This window comes from Eleutherodactylus coqui, chromosome 1, assembly GCF_035609145.1.
Source record: "Eleutherodactylus coqui strain aEleCoq1 chromosome 1, aEleCoq1.hap1, whole genome shotgun sequence".
Classification (NCBI taxonomy): domain Eukaryota; kingdom Metazoa; phylum Chordata; class Amphibia; order Anura; family Eleutherodactylidae; genus Eleutherodactylus; species Eleutherodactylus coqui.
Genome location: NC_089837.1, coordinates 447,002,136 through 447,025,181, shown reverse-complemented (window position 1 = coordinate 447,025,181; position 23,046 = coordinate 447,002,136). Strand labels below are relative to the sequence as shown.

Below are 23,046 nucleotides of genomic sequence, written 5' to 3'. Positions count from 1 at the left end.
CATTCAGATATCACTGGAGGTGAAGCAGCCCCACAGTCACCAGCAGAGGAGAACATGGGACCCCCATTCTCAGGATCGGTGGGAATCCCAATGTTGAGATCATTTCAGATCAGCAAGTCAGCCCCTATCCTGTGGATTCTGCTACAACCCCTTTTTTGGATCGTGAACACGCGCTCTTCCACAGTATAGTGAGGCATGGGCAGTAGAGAAAATAGTAGAAAAAAGTGACATCAGCCAATAGTTGTAAATTGTGGCAGCAAGTTTTCTTCCATGGTAAGCCATTTTTACCTTTTACCACTTTAAAGCCTCTGTGGGAGAAACAGAAGGCTCTGAAGTTCAGCTTGATATTTCACCATGAGCATAAGTGTTAGTTCCTCTGACAGATCCTGAGCAGAGATACTAGTTACAAGATTAGAAGAACTTCCTCTATTTTTGCACTTTGAAGCCACATTATTTGCAGAGCATAGCAAAGAATTGGTCACTAGACAGCAAGACATCCGCAGCGACCTTCTGAACAATGAATCAAGACATCGTGGGGAATATCGTCCTCCTGGTAATTGTTACATTAATCAGCGTGGTGCAGAACAGTAAGTAGTCTACATGCTGCTGTACATAATCCTTAAAGCTTTCATGGTCATTTTTTTCATCCTTATCAGACATGACCCAAGTAGAATATGAATGTGATTTTTTGTAAAATAGACATTTCAGAACAAATGTTATTAGAGCTATGAGAAATTAAGCCCAAATATCATTTAGTGATGAAGGTCCTAGATTTTGATTGCCACCAGTACTTAGCATTTTCAAAGAATGCAATGGAAATTATGCAATGACTTGGTGTAGTGATGCTAAGAAATTAATTTAAAGACTCCTTTCACTTTTAAACCAATTTACAGAATGTATAGGGCTGCCTTCTTACATGATGGAATAGTTGCAGGCATTCCACAACGGAATACCCACAGCAATTCAGCAAGAGTTCTGCTGTGGCCAAATTCACAGCTAAATGGTACAGATTTGACTGTTTTTACTTGCAGAATAGCTGCATAATTTAACCCTTGTATTTCAAGGGTTGAATTCCACATCACATTTTTGGCGCACTAATGACATGCTGCAGATTTAGAATCTATAGCGTTTTTCAAAAATGCTGAGGATTTGTCACAGAACATATCCGCACCATTTGAAGGAGATTTTTTCAAATCCCATCCGTATGGCTTGCACGGTAAAGACTGTGCAATTTCTGTAGCAATTCCATCATGTGAGAAGGCGGCTTAAGGGTGGATTCACATGTTACATAATTTTTCGCCATGGACAAACTCGCCATAAAATCTTCTTGCCCTACTGTATTTTGATGGGCATTTGGCATGGAATTGCTGAGGATTTTGTGATTTGCAAATTGGCAGCAATTCTGCTGCAAATACACATGCAAGATATATGAAATTACACCAGGTATGAATACACCCTAAGGGCGCCTACCCACTTGCGTTGCCGATTTTCGCGCGTGAAAAACGCGGCGTTTTCGTGCGTTTTTCGCGGTGTTTTTTGCGCGTTTTTTGCAGCCCTCCATTGATAATCATGGGTGCATTAAGAGAAAAATAAGGAGACATATGCAACTGACAGTTCCTATGTGAAAAAAAACCCCGAAACGGAAAAAAACCCCAGATGGACAAGAACACATTCTATACTAATTGCTCTTGAGAAAAAACGCAAAACATCACAGGAAAAAAAATCGCAAGTGGGTGGGCGCCCTAAGGGAGCAGCGTTATTTGCAGAGTACTGGGGGATCCACCAGTGGCCCAAATTCTGGAACAATAATGGATATTTAATACATAAAAAGGGCCCCAAAAGGTATCAGTTAGAGATGACTTTGAACTCCTTTATAGACTCTGACTGAGTCTTATAGTGACCTTACTTAGATTCATGATGTAGGGCTACCACAGATTTCACTGTTACATATGTTACACATAATATTTGTATTTCTTTGATAAGTTTAGTAAAGTGAGCCTTGGTAACATAGGCCACTATCTTCAGACAGCCTATCCAGGATCAATAGAGATATGAAAAAAGGATGACAAGGTGGAAAAAACAATAAGGGTAGGTATTTATCATCAGGAAAAATTTTAGAAGCCAACTGTTGTGGCTCAACGGCTTTGACAGTGTCGCAGCATGACAGCTGCAAAAGGGAAGTGGGTCTGGGCTGACGCTACGACAACAGTCCAGCCCGTGTGGCCACGGCATTGGCACATGAACCCTGCTATCCAGTTCCTGATGCCCACGTGTCAATATACATCTGACAGTGTGAGGTTTGATGGGTCGGCAAGCAGGTGGTTTCCCTAGCTTAACAATCACCTATTATAGTAAGATATATTCCGGACCCTTCTCTCAGGAGAATGGCAGTTATTCTTCTTCAGGGTAGAGTTGTAGTCCGGTCCATTCTAATCTGGTCCAGATCCGTCTAGCTTCATCTACGTCAGATTAGTCCCTAGTATTCTTACTATTTACTGTTGTGACTACGGTTATTTACATTTGCCAGATGTTACCCCTTTTTTCTGTCTTTTTGGACAACTATTATTTCCGATCCAGAAGAGTTGTTTTTGGTGTCCGGCTCTGATATAACACCGGTTTTCTGGCAGCTTTTCTTCCCTTTTTCAGTTTGAAAGATGCAAAAAATGTATCAAATATTGCACGAAGTTGATAAATTTGTCAGATCTAGAAGTACGTCTAGGGATGTGGAGTCACTTTATACGTCCCGCAGCTACTGCAACAAATTTTGTAACTTTTTAAAAAGTTGCATGCCATTAATGCCTCTAAATCCTGGCACTGCAATAAGCACACTGACCTTTCTAAATACTTCTGAAAAGTGCAGTGAGAGGCATAACATCTGTTCCTTTGGCGCCAATGAATAGTAATTTGTCTAAATGGATTTGCACCGATTTTTGAGCTGAGGCCTGAAACATGTCAAACATTATGGATTGTAGCAGGGACTATATTCTCTCACCTACATTAAATATTTCTAATGCATGATACTTCCATTTCTTTATATGCTGCTCATCATCTTCTTAATGTCAGTTCATGCTTATATGTTAGCACATATGAGGTTGGTGAGGTCCTGACATTGTAGAAAACCCTGCACCGCCTACCGCACATCTGTAGGGGGGAAAGGAAGCTACATAAACACTCACCCTATGACTCTCAATGTATGTCCCAATGTCTTTCATCAGCTCAATCAACAACAAGCTCATCAGGGGACTCAACTCGACAAAAATAATGGAATTAGAAAACTGCATGATATGCAATAATCATATTCTCCAAAGTGCAATCATTACTGCACTTGGCATATCAATAATGTCATGGCACTTGTATGGCATGACCATACATTGAAACTAACCTGAACTTGGCTGCCTGACGTCTAGCGACCGGTATGGTCATTTGAACCTCTCAGCCTGCCTCCATCCCGACATCACATTTGGGAATGCTAGATGATGGCATACTGGTCCATTCTGACAGCGGTTGGGGGCAGGTCGAAGTGGCAACATGTTATTTTTCACAGCACATGTGTCAGGACAGTGTCCGGGATATGGGGTTCCCTGAGATATCCCGCAACCCCTGTCCCTGCCTACTTGCCCCCCTGGGCTACCCCCCAGGGCGACAACTGGGCGACGGTCCCTACCCTCACTAGGGAAGCGGGACACGGAAGACAAACAGACACTGAGACAAACAACGGTAGAATGGTCAGACAATCCGGGTAGGCAACAAGAGGGTACGCAGTACGGAGGGGTCAGGCAAAACGCAGTCAAGTCCAAAAGCAGGTGTCAGAAAAGCCGAGGTCACAAGAGCAGTCAGGATAAACGCGGGTGCAGCTGGAGAACCAAACTAACACTGGCAAGGCCTGAGAGGAAAACACACCTATTTAAATGCTGTCAGCGCTCCCGCCCCAGAAGCTGATTGGGGCGGGGAGCCTGACAGCAGCAGGGCTAATCAGGGCGGTGCTGGGGACACGCCCCCAGTCTATCTGCACAGACAGTTACTAGGGAAGCCAGCCTGGTAGTCAGGACACTAGAAGCACCAGCTGCCTCCCTAGCAACCCGGCGGCGACCAGTCTTACAGCGGCCCGGGGAGATCACAAGAACCGGGGTACCTCTGCGCCGCGCTCCTGTACCCCGGGTGGCCGGACCGGTGGTGCGGGCACGGCGGCCCCGAGAGTTGCCGGTTCTGACAGTACCCCCCCTTCTACGGGGGGACACCGGACCCCCATGGCCAGGTGCGGGCTTAAGCGGGAAAGCCCTGTGGAATGCCTGGACTAGGCGTGGCGCATGAACGTCCCTGGCAGGGACCCACGTCCTATCCTCAGGGCCAAATCCTCTCCAGTGGACCAGGTACTGCAGCCCACCTCTAACCCGTCGGGCATCCACAAGCCTTTCTACTTCATACTCCAGTTCCCCCTGTACCAGAGAGGGAGGAGGCGGGTTCTGGGTGGGGAGAACTGGAGTCACATATTTCTTAAGCAAGTTCTTGTGAAAAACCTTGTGGACCTTCCAGGGGTCAGGAAGTGCCAACTTATATGACACCGGGTTGATAACCTGAGAAACCGTAAATGGGCCAATGAACCGAGGAGCAAGTTTCAGGGAGGGAACCTTAAGTCTCAGATTCTTGGATGATAATAAAACCTGCTCCCCGACCACAAAAGGTGCGGAGATAGTACGTCTTTTATTTGCGTATTTACGCAGTTTCTCTTGGGAACCCTGAAGGTTCTTACGAACCTGGGCCCAAACTGTGCACAGTTCTTCAGCGGATATGTCGGCGGCCGGATTGTTCGAGACCAAAGGAGTAGAAAGCGAGAACCGGGGATGGAACCCATAGTTACAAAAAAAAGGTGACAGTTGGGTCGACGAGTTACCATGGTTATTAATAGCAAATTCGGCGAGAGGTAAGTAGTTGGCCCACTGATGCTGGTTATCAGAGACAAACAGTCGCAGATACTGGATGAGTTCTTGGTTCATCCGTTCCGTTTGTCCGTTACTCTCGGGATGGAAAGCGGAGGAAAAGGACAAATTAACGTTTAGATTTTTACAGAAGGCTCGCCAGAAGCGAGCGACGAACTGAACCCCTCTATCAGACACAATATCCTCGGGGATCCCATGTAACCGAACAATCTCCTTGATGAACATCTCAGACAAAAGTTTGGCGTTAGGCAACTTGCCAAGTGGAACAAAATGAGACATTTTGGAGAAACGGTCAACTATTACCCAAATGACCGTATTCCCCAGCGAGGATGGCAGATCAGTAATAAAATCCATGGACAAATGGGACCATGGCCTGAACGGAATGGGCAAGGGCAGAAGAGGCCCCTCAGGACGTCTCCTGAGGTTCTTCCCCCTTGCGCAAACCGGGCACGCGGACACAAATACCCGTACATCCTTGGCCATGTGCGGCCACCAATAGAGTCTGGCCGCTAACTCCAGAGTACCCCTGATGCCGGGGTGTCCAGCTAGGACTGAAGCATGTGTCTCCTCTAACACTTTCAATCTCAGTGACAACGGGACAAATAATTTGCCTTCCGGAAGGGCTTCAGGAGCAGATTGTTGAGCGGCGTGAATGAGAGGTGAAAGGTCGGAGGAGACAGCAGCGAGGACCACCCCAGGGGAGAGAATGCTCTCAGGTTCCGGCTCGGAAGGTTCCGGAGAACCAAAACTCCTAGACAGGGCATCAGCCTTGACATTCTTAGAACCGGGTCTATAGGTAACAACAAAATTGAACCGAGAGAAAAACAAGGCCCAGCGGGCTTGCCGAGCATTTAACCTCTTCGCGGAATCTAGATAAGTGAGGTTTTTATGGTCAGTGAGTACCGTGATCTGGTGATGGGCTCCTTCCAAAAAATGCCTCCACTCTTCGAAAGCCCACTTAATCGCCAGCAATTCCCGGTTGCCTATATCATAGTTCCGTTCGGTGGACGAAAACTTCCTAGAAAAATAGGCACACGGTCTAAGGTTGGTGAGAGTGGAGGGACCTTGGGACAGTACCGCTCCCACACCAAACTCAGAGGCATCTACCTCCACCACAAAAGGGCTGGACAGATCCGGTTGTACTAGGACAGGTGCAGAAGAGAACGCCGCCTTTAGGGTATTGAAGGCCCTCAGAGCCTCAGAAGACCAGGTCCTCACATCTGCCCCCTTTCTGGTGAGGTCCGTTAGAGGTTTAGCCACCACGGAGAAGTCTTTAATGAATTTGCGATAGTAGTTGGCGAAGCCGAGGAAGCGTTGAAGGGCTTTCAACGACCCTGGCTGGGCCCACTCCGTGATGGCCTTCACCTTTTCAGGATCCATCTGGAAGTCGCATGGCGTGATGATATACCCCAAAAATGATATCTTTTGTACCCCGAAAACACATTTCTCGAGTTTAGCAAACAGCTTGTTATGTCTGAGTCGAGCTAGCACAGTCTGAACGTGAGTATGGTGACTCGGCAGGTCGGAGGAAAAAATCAAAATGTCGTCTAGATATACAACCACGAACACCCCCATGATATCCTGAAACACTGAGTTCATGTACCCCTGAAAAATGGCGGGGGCGTTACACAATCCAAAAGGCATCACTAGGTATTCAAAATGCCCGAGGGGCGTATTGAAGGCGGTTTTCCACTCATCCCCCTCCTGAATGCGGATGAGGTTGTATGCTCCCCTGAGATCAAGTTTAGAAAACCATCGGGCACCAGCGACCTGGTTGAGGAGGTCAGGAATGAGTGGAAGAGCATACTGGTTTCGGACTGTGATTTTATTTAGCTCTCTATAGTCAATACAGGGCCGGAGACCCCCATCCTTCTTCTCAACGAAGAAAAACCCGGCACCCACCGGGGATTCTGAGGGCCGGATGTGCCCCTTGGCCAGGCTGTCCTGGATGTAGTCCCTCATGGATTCTCTCTCTGGAACCGTAACGTTATAAATGCGGCCCTTAGGAAGTTTGGCCCCAGGAATCAAGTCTATTTTACAGTCCCATTCCCTATGGGGGGGCAGAGCTTCAGATAATTGTTTGGAGAACACGTCAGAAAACTCGGAGAGGTATTCTGGTAGGGGGCTCCCCTCGCAGGTGGAGATTCCCACCTTCACCGCACAAAGGTGGTTGGCACAGCGGGGACCCCACTTTACCAGTTCCAACGTGTCCCAATTTACTACCGGGTTGTGCTCCCGGAGCCAGGGGAGGCCTAGGACGACGTCCACAGACAAATCTCTCATCACTAGAAAGGTGCAGGTTTCCACGTGTAAGGCTCCTATAGTAAACCTTACTTCAGGGGTAACCAGATTAACCACCCCTGCTTGCAAAGGAGTGGAGTCCACTCCTGAAACCAGAATCGGAGTCTCTAAACGTAACAAAACCCCGGACAGTTGAGCAATGAAATTAAAGTTAACGAAATTAGCTGCAGCCCCAGAATCAACAAAGGCTTGCCCAGTACGGTGGAAAGCATGAAATTCTAGGGTGCAAGGCACTAACATCTTGGACAACACAGGGAGTACCTTGGCTCCTAGACAGTCCCCCCGACAACTGCCTAGGAGCGGGAGTTCCTCCTGCCGTGGCTTCTTAGCGCAGGTAGCAATGCGGTGACCCGGCTCCCCACAGTAGAAGCAGAGATTCTTCTTCAGGCGGTGTTCCCGTCGTTGCTTGGGGTTCACGGCTCCCAGCTCCATGGCCTCGGTGGTGGGAGGGTAAAAGGTCGGGTCAGTCGAAGAAGTAGACGTGGGGAGTGGGGTGGTCCGAGCGGCGTGTCTGGCCCTCAAACGTCGGTCGGCTCGAATAGCCAGCGACATGGCTTGCTCCAGGGTTCTAGGCTCTGGGTGGGCCACAAGTAGGTCTTTGAGACCCTCAGACAGACCGGTCAAAAATAAGTCTTTTAGGGCGGCATCGTTCCACCGGGATTCCGTACAATGTTGACGGAATTGGGAACAGTAGTCCTCCGCCATCTTACAACCCTGGCGCAGGGCCAGAAGTTTGGAGACTGCGTAGCCCGCCCGGTCGGGTTCGTCATAAATTTGACCCAGGGCGGAAAAAAAGGCGTCAAGGGATAGTCGGGCTGGAGAGCCAGCTGGTAGCGAGAAAGCCCAATTTTGGGGCTCTCCCCTCAGGCGGGTAATTACGATTCCCACTTTCTGGTATTCAGTACCAGAGGAGTGGGGGCGGAGATCAAAGTAGAGCTTGCAGCTCTCTCTAAATGCAAAAAACTGATCTCTCTCTCCGGAGAAGCAATCCGGAAGCGTGGCTCGAGGTTCTGACATCGTTCCTGGAGCGGACGAGGGCTGCATGGAACCTGCAGCTGGCACTTGTTCCCGTGGCTGCAAGCGGGCTGTTAGGTCCTGGGCAAGGGTCGTAAGGACCTGGACCTGGTTCGCTACAGCCGCCACGGCCTCCATCGAGGGGCTCAAAGTTGCCGGGCGGATGCAAGGGTCTGACCTTAGTTCGGCCAGTGTTACTGTCAGGACAGTGTCCGGGATATGGGGTTCCCTGAGATATCCCGCAACCCCTGTCCCTGCCTACTTGCCCCCCTGGGCTACCCCCCAGGGCGACAACTGGGCGACGGTCCCTACCCTCACTAGGGAAGCGGGACACGGAAGACAAACAGACACTGAGACAAACAACGGTAGAATGGTCAGACAATCCGGGTAGGCAACAAGAGGGTACGCAGTACGGAGGGGTCAGGCAAAACGCAGTCAAGTCCAAAAGCAGGTGTCAGAAAAGCCGAGGTCACAAGAGCAGTCAGGATAAACGCGGGTGCAGCTGGAGAACCAAACTAACACTGGCAAGGCCTGAGAGGAAAACACACCTATTTAAATGCTGTCAGCGCTCCCGCCCCAGAAGCTGATTGGGGCGGGGAGCCTGACAGCAGCAGGGCTAATCAGGGCGGTGCTGGGGACACGCCCCCAGTCTATCTGCACAGACAGTTACTAGGGAAGCCAGCCTGGTAGTCAGGACACTAGAAGCACCAGCTGCCTCCCTAGCAACCCGGCGGCGACCAGTCTTACAGCGGCCCGGGGAGATCACAAGAACCGGGGTACCTCTGCGCCGCGCTCCTGTACCCCGGGTGGCCGGACCGGTGGTGCGGGCACGGCGGCCCCGAGAGTTGCCGGTTCTGACAACATGTAAACAGCGATCACATGATCGCAAATCATTTAAATTCTGAGTTTTACTTATTGGTCTGGATTATGCATCCTCCTGTCATAATTTATTTTCTTATGGGTACAGTTGCAATTAAAATGATTCAACCCTCCTGGTGCAAATTATGTTTATCTGACAAATTTACACATTTTCAAGTGCTTGAAAATGCTTGAATTCCTCTCAAGACCATATATTTGAGCCTTATAGAACATCTTTGGTGGGATGTGAAGAAGGCAGTTGCTGCATTTAAATCCAAGGATGTTAGTGAACTAGAGTCCATTGCACACAAGGAATGGGATAAGATTCCTCAGGAATGCTGTCAGAAGCTGGTGTCTGGCTATGCATCACGTTGGCAGTAGGATGTTGTCCAGCACAGCCAGTGATTGGCTGAACGCTCACCTGTTGTTACGTTCATGCAGGGCTCATCCAACTTGCCTGCACAAACAAAGAAAGGGGTTCAAAAGACCAAGACGTAATGGTCCAAAAAAGGACTACACCGACAAACATAAAAAGGAAAGTTATTCCTTGCAACTTATGGGGGAGTGGACTCTTCCTCCTTCAACCCTCCTGGTGCAAATTATGTTTATCTGACAAATTTACACATTTTCAAGTGCTTGAAAATGCTTGAATTCCTCTCAAGACCATATATTTGAGCCTTATAGAACATCTTTGGTGGGATGTGAAGAAGGCAGTTACTGCATTTAAATCCAAGGATGTTAGTGAACTAGAGTCCATTGCACACAAGGAATGGGATAAGATTCCTCAGGAATGCTGTCAGAAGCTGGTGTCTGGCTATGCATCACGTTGGCAGTAGGATGTTGTCCAGCACAGCCAGTGATTGGCTGAACGCTCACCTGTTGTTACGTTCATGCAGGGCTCATCCAACTTGCCTGCACAAACAAAGAAAGGGGTTCAAAAGACCAAGACGTAATGGTCCAAAAAAGGACTACACCGACAAACATAAAAAGGAAAGTTATTCCTTGCAACTTATGGGGGAGTGGACTCTTCCTCCAAGCAGGGCAATCGCCCTGCCAAGTTTGGCCCTGCATCTTGTAGCTTAGGGCCTTACTCTACCGCTTCATGGAAAGTAGGAAAGATAACAGAACTAGACATCTGTAAGATAAATCCCATACTCAACATACAGATGTTTGATGCTCACCCCACACACCAAAGAAGACATGGATTCAGGCATCCGCACACCTACGGACCAAAGGGAATTCAGGCACACCTACGGACGGAAGGGGTTTCAGGCGTTCTCACATATGGATGGAGGGGATTCAGACGTCCGTACCCCTATGGAAGGAAGGGGGATTCGGGCATACTCATTCCTACGGACAGGAGGGGGATTCGGGCATGCGCATTCCTACAGACAGGAGAGGGATTCGGGTGTACGCACCCCTACTGACGGGAGGGGGATTCGGGCGTACACACCCCTACGTACGGGAGAGGGATTCGCACCCCTAAGGACAGGAGCGGGATTCGAGTGTCTGCACCCCTACAGACAGGAGGGGCATAAACAACACTAAACATGAATTCCAATCTGGATCCAGGCAAACACTGCAGAACTCTAGACTCAAACACCAACAGACTACACCCATCTGACACAACACAGAACTAGACTCACACACAGAATGACCCATAGCCAGGAATGGGTGTGACTGGATTAGATATACTCACACCATGGCTGATTGGCTAACCAGGGGACACACCTCCCTGTCCACCAATCAGTCCATACACCACAGGAGGCGTTACAGCAAAGTGGAAAGGAAAGCCCCAGTGAGGTATTTTTAACAGACAATGTTACAGGGACCTTTTGCAGTTACAAATATAAGGCAAACAGCAGAGCTGAAGCCATAGCCACGTGGACCAGGCTGATGTATTAACCCAACCCTGGTTGCACTACCTGTTATGGATGGCACACTATAACACATGTACAAAAACCATCACGAGTGCCACAGCTGCTTCCAGGACCAGAGCCTTTGCGCTGCTCCACAGGAGACATTTGACTGGTGAGTATGGCTTATTTTTTATTTTAACCAATTCCCTACCCATACTGATGTTTTTACTCTCAGAAAACTTTTCAAAACATATGCAGAACATATATATGGTATTAGCCTTTATAAGTTACCATAGAAAAAAAGGAATACATTGACAATAATGCTTAGGGAAAAGGGAGAAGACGATTCTCAGCCCATCCTTGGTCCTTGAATAGCTGATTTTGACAACGGAAGCTTTCTCTGGTCAGACATTTACCCTGCAGAGGTCAGAAATGGACGACTCAGACGTGGATAGCTCAAGTCCTTCAGATTGGGACCAGCGCTTACAGAGCGGCTCTCCATTCTGGTGCAGCCTTCCATTTGTCTAGTCTGTGTAAACAGCTTTGATCAGACAAATGTGGAATCTGTGTGATATACATGATATAACATACAATGCCCAATCTAACAAGTTTGCTTTATGTAACATGAGAACAGTTTAAGATCGTGTCATGCTAACACAAGATTATCTTTTCATATTTCAGTTTTTTTTGCTTTTAAAGTGGAACATGAATCCAAGACTCATCAGTCAAAGAGCTTCCTGAGGCATGGCACAGTTGCCTTCGAGAAGGTGTACACAGCAAAGTGAGTCTGTGTGATTTTATAACAGCCAGACCTGCTGTACTGTAATGTCCTGGCAATACAGAATAGAAGTACTTTACCTGCAAGTAATTCAGCAGTGGTATCCGTGCATGCAAGTAGACATGAGGCTTTAGTCAGATTACAGGGGTTATTTTCTCATTATTCTCTCCATAGCTAGCCTTTCCTTATCTGAGGTGCCTCCTCAAGTTTGTTTATCTATGTACCGTACATAGTGTTTTACTCTGTGTTAATGCAAGTTGTATATGCAATTTCTGGTGCTTAATATTAATGCAGACAACCACGTGCCTGAAAGTAAATGGTGTGCCTGTCGTTTACTTACATACATGTGTTAGTCTTATTTTGCCTGCCAAGAGCTTTTGAACTCAGGCACTAGCATCATTGTTAGGGTGTGCTGCTGGGATCTGTAGTACTAAGGTTCCTAGCAGCACAGCTCCACAGGTGAGGGTTAATTGAGCTGGCTGGGTGTGGTATTCTCCAGCAGCCAATCTCCTTTAGCCTGCAGCACATATAAACCCAGCTCCTGTCAGTAGTTGTTGCTGGTCTTGTATTGTTTGAATGTATCTGTCTTGTTCCCACTCAGATCTGTGTTTGCATGTAGGTCTGCTGTGTCTGTCTGCTTGCTGTGTGATCTGTGCTCTGTCCTGTCCTGTTGCAGCTTGCTGTGTGATCTGTGCTCTGTCCTGTCCTATTGCAGCTTGCTGTGTGATCTGAGCTCTGTCCTGTCCTATTGCAGCTTGCTGTGTGATCTGTGCTCTGTCCTGTCCTGTTGCAGCTTGCTGTGTGATCTGAGCTCTGTCCTGTCCTGTTGCAGCTTGCTGTGTGATCTGAGCTCTGTCCTGTCCTGTTGCAGCTTGCTGTGTGATCTGAGCTCTGTCCTGTCCTATTGCAGCTTGCTGTGTGATCTGAGCTCTGTCCTGTCCTATTGCAGCTTACTGTGTGATCTGAGCTCTGTCCTGTCCTGTTGCAGCTTGCTGTGTGATCTGTGCTCTGTCCTGTCCTGTTGCAGCTTGCTGTGTGATGTGTTCTGTTCTGTCCTGGTGCAGCATGCTGTGTGATCTGTGTTCTGTTCTGTCCTGGTGCAGCTTGCTGTGTGATCTGTGTTCTGTTCTGTCCTGGTGCAGCTTGCTGTGTGATCTGTGTTCTGTTCTGTCCTGGTGCAGCTTGCTGTGTGATCTGTGTTCTGTTCTGTCCTGGTGCAGCTTGCTGTGTGATCTGTGTTCTGTTCTGTCCTGGTGCAGCTTGCTGTGTGATCTGTGTTCTGTTCTGTCCTGGTGCAGCTTGCTGTGTGATCTGTGTTCTGTTCTGTCCTGGTGCAGCTTGCTGTGTGATCTGTGTTCTGTTCTGTCCTGGTGCAGCTTGCTGTGTGATCTGTGTTCTGTTCTGTCCTGGTGCAGCTTGCTGTGCGATCTATGTTCTGTTCTGTCCTGGTGCAGCCTGCTGTGCGATCTGTGTTCTGTTCTGTCCTCATGCAGCTTGCTGTGTGATCTGTGTTCTGTTCTGTCCTGGTGCAGCTTGCTGTGTGATCTGTGTCCAGTGCCGCTGGACTCCTGGTTAGTGTAGGGACTAGCAGTATAGCCAGGAGCCTTGAAGTGGCCCGCTAGCTTCCACATTTTGATCAAAATGTCAACTAATACCTGGTATTTATATTTAGCTTTACTACCTGCTATTAGTGGATGCATTTTGGCTGCTGTATTCTGTGTTTTTTGGTTCTGTGTGTCCTGTTGTTCTGTCCCTGTCATGTGGCATGTTTGTGTGTCCTGTTCAGGTGCGTGGTTCCTAGGAGCAGCTAAGGCCTAGATCCAAAGACCGCGCTGGGCCGCCTTTTATCAGGGCGATGTCCCCGCTCAGGTAGGGCCATGTCATCCTCCCTGTAGTTCAGGGCCAGTTGTCTGAAACCTGTGGTTATCCGTATCCTATGGTCACGATCGTGTGGGCCCCTTGCTTAGTTGCCCATACGGTCATAACAGTCATAATCACCTAATGCCACTAGTCCTCCACATACTGTTGTATACCTTCAATAGCAAGATTACAAAGAGCGTGCTGCACTCACCGCCATCGTGACACGGCTCTTCAGACACGCCTTAGAAACAGCTCAGAGAGTGCAGGCCTCTTCCTGCTTGTCGCATGTTGCAGTAGCCTTAATGAACAAGCAATTTCTTTTTCATTTTTTTCATCCTAGCCTTCCAAAACCCATATATTTTACATTTACTAGTCAATATAGTCTTATATGAGATGCAGAATCAAACAGGTGGGAACTTGAAGTGCCGTGAATAAGAGGTGATCAAGGCTCATGAGGAGTTGAAACTAGTCCTCTGGACCTGTGATTTTTATACGCACGGATTACAATAAAAGGAGTTTTTATTCACGGCACTTCAAGTTCCCACCTGTTTGATTCTGCATTACGTATAAATACCACCGGATCGAGTGGTTAATGAAGTATGTGAGTATACTCCTACATGTGAAATATATGCTGCAAGCTGAAGTGGATAAGACGAGGTGAGACTTTTTTTTGCTGCTTTACAAAAGTCTTATATGAGCTCGTTTTTGCAGAACAAGCTGTATTTTTAATATCACTGTTTTGTGGTACATATAATGTCTTGAAAAACCCGTATTATTTTTTGGGAGAAGGAATGAAAAAATACTGAGTTCCAATTTTTTTTTAGCAATATGTTTTTTTGCGTTTCACTTAAAAAAATTGTGGCATGTTAGAGATTTTTTTTACATTCCTTGGAACGAACGTATCAGCCATTGATTTCAGTGGGACCTTAAATACCTTGTAAGACTTTGGCATGCTGTGTGATATGCATGTGAGATTTCCCACTGAAATCAATGGGCAACACTTCTGATCCTCTATTAAGCGTGAAACTCGCACTAGAGAATCAGAATTTCACAGAAGCGATATGAGGTGTTTTTGCCTAAAAATCGTCTTGCAATCCGTGGGTGAAACGCAAATTGACGATAGTGATATCGGCCTGAGTTTCTCAGCCAGATTTTGTGCTCACTGTGTGCAGTTAGCTTTACCGTGCATGTTAAAAGGATTCTACAGCAGCATAAACGCAGGACAGGTATGCTCATTACCCCTGTGCATGTTTTATTCTCAAACACTGTGTCCACATTATGCGGACTGACAGCTCTCATGCCTTTTGTGTATTGGGAGAGAGATGTCAGTCTGCATGCTGAGGTTGGGGAGTGTGGCCCACCTCTATGACTCAAAGCTCAGCCCTAAGTAAAGCTTCAAAGTGTGTGTATTCTGCAATAAATTGCAGATTTTCAGATAAAATGTGCATATGTGTCCCAGGTTCATGTTGCCCATGGTTCTGTCGGCGTGAAGCTGGTGACATGATCCCTTTAAATAATAATAATTTTATAGATAGGTCATAGCGAAAATAGTGATACAAATTATGTGTAGATATTTTCTTTAAAAATTTCTTCCATTTGTATTAAACCTTGTTTCACATTTTTTAGCCCCACTAGGGCATTTAGCAATGCAATCCATTATTCGCTTGTATAATATGCTGCAATAAGCCTGCATTGCAGTAATATATGCATTATGCTATTAGGCTCCGCTTCTGAAACGCCTAATAGGTGTATTAAGGTGTCAAACTTGAGGGCCTCAAATGTCATGATAATTCATTGATCCCCTGCAATTGTGTAGGGGTGAGGTGATGGGCTGACAGAGGGAACGCCTTCCTTCTGTCAATAGCAATTGCAATATCTAAGAGGTTAAGCTGCCGGGATCACAATTATCTCCAAGTCCAGCAGTTGAAGTGAAGGCCCGGCTGTGTGCAGTTGAAAAAAAATGCACTAGAAACACTATTTTTTACAGCATGACCTCCTTTCACCATCACTAACCTTTTTATAATGGTCTCAGTTTCTCTGAGGATTTGATGGCACAGAAGTCTAGAAGCTACTATGATAGGGTATAGGTCACGCTCAAGACAACACAGGCCCATTATGATTAGTATTGAATGGCCTATATTTAAGATACCCATGCAGATTACATAAATGTTGGCCAAACCCACCAATTAATCAGTTGACCATCTAGTCTGTATGAAGGTCACTAGACACTCCCTGACAGCAGATATCAGAGGTAGGAAGAATCGGGCATGTTGGATTTCAACACTCCCAATCCTTTATCCCTATGGGAGATAAGCTGCTGCCAGAGGGACCTGACAGTAGCTTGTCACTCTCTATCCTACGAAAAAACATGACCCATGGCTAAAGGTCCCCATGTACATTAGACTTTAGTTGTCACAACTCACTGGTACAGCTGATGTGTCTGGGGGCCACTCAACTTTCCCACGACAGAATATGTCAGGAGAAAGAAAGACCGTGAACCAGAGCTATCTGACAGTGGCTTACCTCCCTAAACATATGAACATTCGGCCATCCATAGGATAGCCGGGGAAAGCAGCTGTCGGACAACTGATTGTTCACCTATCAGTTTTTGACTGTGCATGTCCTGTAGGAATACTGCAGGTGACAGACAAATGAGTGTTCTCTGAAGTGTATGGAGACCTTATGATTTGTAGTTTTGGATGAGTATACATTTTGGTGACATATTTTTAATCTTTTTATCTTATCTCTTGCAGCCAAAACTGTGTAGATGCATACCCCACCTTCCTAGCGGTGTTCTGGTGCGCTGGCATCCTCTGTAGCCAAGGTAACATAAGCTTCACATTTTCAGTGTTTTGGATGAACAACTGTGGTTTAATACAAGTTTGCAGATAATGTCATTACTATGAAGCCCTCTGCCAAAAACTAACACAGGCGTCAGAAATTTTTGCAAGAGCCAAACAATGTGCAGTTACATATGTACATCAACTTTAATTGCATCATTCACTGTCTTACCATTGCACATACAGGTCACATCATGAAGAAGGACAGATAGAATGAATAATTCAATATAGTAATAAAGCCCATCTGCAGGTTATTTGCTGCATTTTTTATGTGCTGCTCATGTAGTCCAGTTTTATAAGTAATGCCACTGGACCCACTTATGGTATAGACGGGAGAGCCTCCTCTTTGAGCGCACTGAGGTCCTATGTATAGTGATTCTTTGCTGAATTACTCTAGTTTAAATATTGTTTTTGTTGCTGGAAGTTTCATCACCCAAAATAGAAAAGAAAATACTTTGTACATCCTGCTTGTGTAGAGTAGATATGCAACTTCTTTCTCATTTGAACCTTTTTATTGCAACTTTTTAGGATGCAAGCTTTTGAAGATACCAGGCCTTTTCACTAGACTGGTTCATTACCAGCCTGATGAAGAGCCCTAGTAGCCTCGAAAACTTGCATATATAACTTTGGTTAGCCAATAAAGGTATCGCCTCTATAATATTTTTGTCTAGTATCACAACTCCACAAGAGAAAGAAGCTGCTTTTTTATGATGCAGAGAAGGTTATTGCAGGGTACAAACTTTTTTGAAGAGCTGGGTTTTCAGGAAGCTATTAATCATGAAGTGGAGTGCGGACTGGAGAAGTGCAAAAGTGTTAGAGGAAGGCCACATAGGACCATCCATGTTGTAGTAGTGTAAAGGGGATATTATATGGTCATGTGCAAGAAGTTTTGTTGACCACTGGTTGGAAAAAGAGAAGGTTTGAGAAATGTTTTTCAGGTAGAAGTGCCAGAAAGTGGCAGCGCTTGCATTTGTGCTCTAAAGGACTGGGCAGATCTTAGCTCTTGTAAAAACTGGAGGCACGAGTAAAGCTAAGGCCTCGTTCAGACGAGCGTGGTTTTATCACAGTATAGGCGTGCGCAAAGATCGCGGCTATACTGCACTAAAGATCGCGTGAACAAGTTATTTACAGTCCCGAAGTAAAATTGCCCGTTCACACGATCATGAGCTGCGTGGTGCATGTTATCCAGCTCCCATAGGAGTCTATGGAAAGCATGCACTAAAGATAGGTCAAGTCCTATCTTTTCACGCAGCACGGACCTTAGATGCCTGCATTGCAATCGCATGCCCTATCTTTGTCAGGTGTAAGTATTTAGCGCGTCTAAAATTCCTTCATGTGAACGCTTTTATAAGAAATCATTGGTTCTTTTAGAAGCACTCTGTTCACGCCCCTATTCTGCGCTAAAAGCACGCTCATGTGAACGAGGCCTAAGGGAGCACAGGGAGAGCAGCAGGACATGTTCTATGATTGCCAGGGCTGTTCAACGAGCCACTCTGTCAATGAAAAATTCCATCATTATTTCCTATGTTTTTGTACGAACTTATGCCATTCCAAAGCTGCGAAGTTACTTTCTAACGCTTTTTCTTTTCTGTACGTTAATCTAGCTGCTGCAGCCTTTGCCGGCCTCATGTACTTGTTTGTTCGTCAGAAGTACTTTGTCGGTTATCTAGGAGAGAATACACAAAGGTATTATGTAGTATTAGTTGCATGATGTATCAAAAACTATACATATGATCCTTTTACATATCCACTGACCAACAACAAGCATGTCGGTCAGCACTCGTTTACCCGCTGTTCATGGGCAGGTTATTTGCTCTATGGGGATGACCAATCATTAACATGATTGTTCATTCTTATAGCACTGAACTCGAGCAATGAGTAATTTTATGTTTGCATAAATGAGCCAATCAACCAATTTTTGTTAGCCATTAAAAGGTATCATATCTACAAGATTACGTCGTTTCTCTCACTGAGAACAATCACACTTTACTCTACTCTACTGGCTAACACCAAACCAAACTTTTTTTTCATTAGACTCCCTTCACATGGGCCAGTTTGATTTGGCAATTAAAAAGCACACCAAAAATGGCCTCGGTTAAATGTTGTGTGTTTTAGCCAAAGTTCTAGTAAAAAGTGGCTGTTTTAATTGCAACCAAACTGCCCCATGTGAATGAAGGCAAAGGGTACATGAACACGGGCGATTTAAAAGTTGCAACTAAGATTCTCAGATGGGACAACACTCGAAGTGCTGAACACCGCACATTGACATGTGTTATTCTCATCCAAAAATTGGACAAAGAATATGACATGCTGTGATTTTATTTTACTCGGACTTTCAAAGGCCTATGGGGCCTAAAATTGTGCAACTATGGGGAACACTAAAATAGAACATGCTGCGCGTTTTTCGAATGCGCAAAGACAAAGAATGAGAATGAAGCCATTGACATGAGCGCAAACGTGCTTGTGTGAGTCCACTTTTAAAGATGAAATCTAGTCAGACTTGATCTACAGATGTGTCATATCGATATGTTGGAAGATTACATTGGAAAGACAGTGGTTAGCATCTGGTGCCTTTGCCAGCCAGCTTCCAAAATGCATTCTGTGCAGCCCTTTGTACCCCTTTCGCACAGCACAGAGGTTTCTGTCCAAGGAAATCTCCAGCACTTATGCAAAGCAGCATTCATTTTTTGGAGCTTGGCTTAGGCTGAGGACACACAATCCACTGACTGCATGTGACCAACTCATGTGCACTTGCAGCAGCCAATAGATTTTACAGCTTAATTGCGTGGCCATTGGCCCCATGATTGGACATGGTTTGGCCATATGTGACCAGGTGGCCAATGCACTCTCACAGTCTGATGCTAAATGGTTGTTATTCCTTTAGGAAAATCCACCCAAATCACATTGAAAGATCACATATGTGGAGTCATGGAGATGAGACCCCCCCCCCCCCCCCCCAATTTATAGATCTGTAACATGCCAATAGCCCTGTGGACCATTCTAAATACAGGGGCATTCGGTTAGGTGGGGGCTTGCTAAAAATGTCATCTCTGATTTTTTTTTTTAAATAGCAAAAACTTCTGAATAGTTCCAAAGGGATTCTGGTTCTGTAACATGTCAGCCCCATCATACTGGAAATGTAGGTGGTCCGAGCTAACACAGTCAATGTTACCTTCTGACATGTATCTCTGCCATTTTAGAAGATATCTATTAGGGCACATGGACACTTAGTGTCCTCCCTATGATCTGCGCTGCAAGGTCACCCATTTATCTGAATTAGTGGTATGCAGTCCTACATTTACCTAAATCAGCAGGCACAGGGAAAATGATGGACAGGCAGGGGCGTAACTATAGGGGATGCGGTTGCACCCGGGCCCAGGAGCCTTACGGGGCCCATAAGGCCTCTCTTCTCCATATAGGGAGCCTAGTACAATGACTAAAGCATTATAGTTGGGGGCCCCATTACATATTTGCATTGGGGCCCAGAAGCTTCAAGTTACGCCTCTGTGGACAGGCATGTATTGCCCTGACGACATCAGATGATTGCTGGGGTTAGAGAAGTGAGATCCATGTCAATAAAACATCACAATACAATATATCTCCTGATACGTCAGTTTTGATAAGACTGGAGCGTCTCTGCTTAGAATTCTGCATTGTGCTGTTCGTCTGTTATTCTTTCTGGAAATGTATGAATACACTGACATCTGGTTGTTATCATTGTCAATGGAATCTGACACAAGAGATTTATAAGGGGAAACATAAGGCTCGCTTGTTAATTTATTCATCCATTTCCAAGAGGAATAACAGAGGATTTTTTCATTTATGTAGTAATTTGTATTTACTAAGTCCCATGCTCTAGATTTTGTGATCCCAAGCTCTCTACCATAATTATTCTCCTTGTTCTTGTAGTACTCCTGGATACATTTTTGGAAAGCGAATCATATTTTTTCTGTTCGGCATGAGTGTGGCTGGGATCCTGAACCATTGCCTGGTGATCATCTATGGAAGTGATATGGAGCATAATATAAGTTGGCTCAGTAAGATTCTCTCCTCTTTACTGATCATAGCATAATTCTCATTCTTGCTTAACGTTACATACTGGTAAAATAAAGGCTTGCTTTGTATATTATTATTGACCTATCACTGAGGACAGCGAGAAAATGTCATTGTGGGAGACTGGGACTCTATCAGTTGTTGGAAGACAAGAACCATGCCAATCCTCAGATGTATATAATGAAGATCTCCACATATGTACACATTTGCATCTACATTTTCCTTTTTTACTCCAATGAGTCTAAAATAAAAAGTGAAGCAACTTTGCACACAGTTTTGGTTAATATATATCAATAAAAGTTTATAATGGATACATTTGATGCATTTTTTTTAAATCCAGATCATTGATGCTGAAAACTGCCCAATATGTCTAGATATTTGCTGCTATTAGTACTTTTTTTTAAGTGACCCTATGGGCCTGGGCAAACAAAGATGGCTGCACTGTATGCATAATTGGTCAAGACCCTACACGCTGATTGGCCAGAGCTGTCCACATGTAAAGGAATGGGTCGAACTTCCCAACCAGCTTGAGCTCGCAGAGGATTTACGCAAATCTCCCTTTGCCTACTAATTTCTGGAGCTAAGAGAGACCGGTCTCTGGCAGTTATTGTGTACACATATACTACAAGAGGAGCAGCGGAATCGTGGACTGTGCAAAGACATCAGGTTTGATCTAGCGATGCGGGGACTTTTCAAAAGGTGTCCAAAGGGTACGAGGATATTTGGAAAACTTGCATGATTTTGCATTTACTGTGTGACATATATGACTGAAAATCGGACATTCACTGTAAACAAAAGGTGTATTCGAGAAATAGCTGTTAACTCTTAGTATACAGTGATAAGATGATCGCAGTCGGCAAAGAGTTGCAACAGGTTGTAGCTGGGTATTAATAATATTGTTCTCTCCGGTGTGTTATGGGGTCTTTTTCTTAGCACTAGCTGCCAACCTATAACAAAACCAGTTGATTCTGAACACCTGTGTCTTGGACCTAGTGAGTATCGTAGGGCTGCACAACACCTACACCCCCTAAGAACAGTATAGGTGGGCAACTTACAGTCATCGGCAAACAAGACATTTGTCCAGACACCTGTCAGTCACTATTTTTGGAAGGTTTCACCCACCTATTACAACCTCTGCACTGGATAGGTGATTACTGCTGGACTACTAGGGGTCTGACCAATCACTAGAATGGGGTTTCTGTTTGAATGGAGCACTAGCATGCATGTTTGACCCCTGCTCCATTCAATCTCTAAGGGACTGGCGGAGTCAGCCGAGTACAGGCAGATTGCCAGAAGCCTGTAAGCAAAGACCAGTAGGGGAATGCTGGAGCATCTGAGTGGCATTAGTGGGCGGCCGAAGAGGTAAGTAGTATCTTTTGTTAGTTTAGAGCATTTGCTCTTCTTTTTTAAGAACTGGATCAACCCTTTAGCACGCTTCGCAATAACCACCATATAAATTCAGCATTAGAGCTCTCTAGATAGCACAATGTATCCATTATATATAGGCAGGGATGGCACGGGCTCACGAACTGAGCCTGAACCATCCACAGTGGGTGTCATCTGTATATTACACTGCAACAGCTGGGATTGGAGAAAAGAGTGATCCCACTCCTGTCCATTTAACCCCTTAGATGCCACAACATCCAATGGTTATGTAGAGAGTGAAACTTTTTACCCTATTACAGAATGCTTTAATATGCCAAAAAATATAAAGCAATAAAAAGGTATACATAACTGGTATCTCTGCATGTGGAACAACCTGTACTATAAAACTAAGGCGTCCTTTATCCCACACTGTAAATTCCATTAAAAGAAGAGAAATGCAAAAGAAAAAAACAATACCAGATTTGCAGTTTTTATTTATCCTACCTGCCAAAAAATAAAATTAAAACGTATTGAAAAGTTGCATGTACCCCAAAACTGTACCAATGAAAACTACAGCTCCTCCTACAAAAAAAAAACAAAGACTCAAATGAAAAATAAAAAAGTTCTGGTTCTCAGGATATGGTAAAACAAAAACAAATTAATTTTTTGAAGGGCTTTTAATATGCAGCAGTTAGGAAGGGAGAAAAAGGGATTCAGCGCTCGCGGGATCCAGGGTAGAAACTCCAATAGTCCAATGTATTTAATACAGAAATGATATGGACTATACCAGCTTTTAATGCAATGCGTTTCGTGTTTAAAGGCGCAAGCCGAAGCGCGTTGTATTAAAAGCTGGTATAGTCCATACCATTTCTGTATTAAATGCATTGGACTATTGGAGTTTCTACCCTGGATCCTGCGAGCGCTGAATCCCTTTTTCTCCATTCCTAATTCCTGGCTATGTTAAGACTCCTGGCTGGTGAAGTCTCAACAGGTTTGAGCAGGCTCTCTGGTACTCCACCAGATTGTGGATCAGGGCTATTGTCAGGGGTGTAACTATAGAGGGTGCAGGGGATGCAGTTGCACCCGGGCCCAGGACCCTTAGAGGGCCCATAAGGCGTCTCTTCTCCATTTAGGGAGCCCAGTACTATGAATAAAGCATTATAGTTGGGGGCCCTGTTACA

At 45.5% G+C, this 23,046-nt stretch overlaps 1 protein-coding gene across 1 annotated transcript; it reads left to right on the top strand.

Annotated features, from left to right (window-relative positions):
• Positions 1 to 405: 405 nt before the first annotated feature.
• Positions 406 to 20,811, top strand: ALOX5AP (arachidonate 5-lipoxygenase activating protein). Its single transcript, XM_066593469.1, has 5 exons — positions 406 to 587; positions 11,651 to 11,750; positions 16,361 to 16,431; positions 18,052 to 18,133; positions 20,357 to 20,811. The coding sequence occupies exons 1-5, from the start codon at positions 518 to 520 to the stop codon at positions 20,517 to 20,519; spliced, it is 486 nt and encodes a 161-aa protein (XP_066449566.1). The 5' UTR covers positions 406 to 517; the 3' UTR covers positions 20,520 to 20,811.
• The last annotated feature ends 2,235 nt before the right edge of the window (positions 20,812 to 23,046 follow it).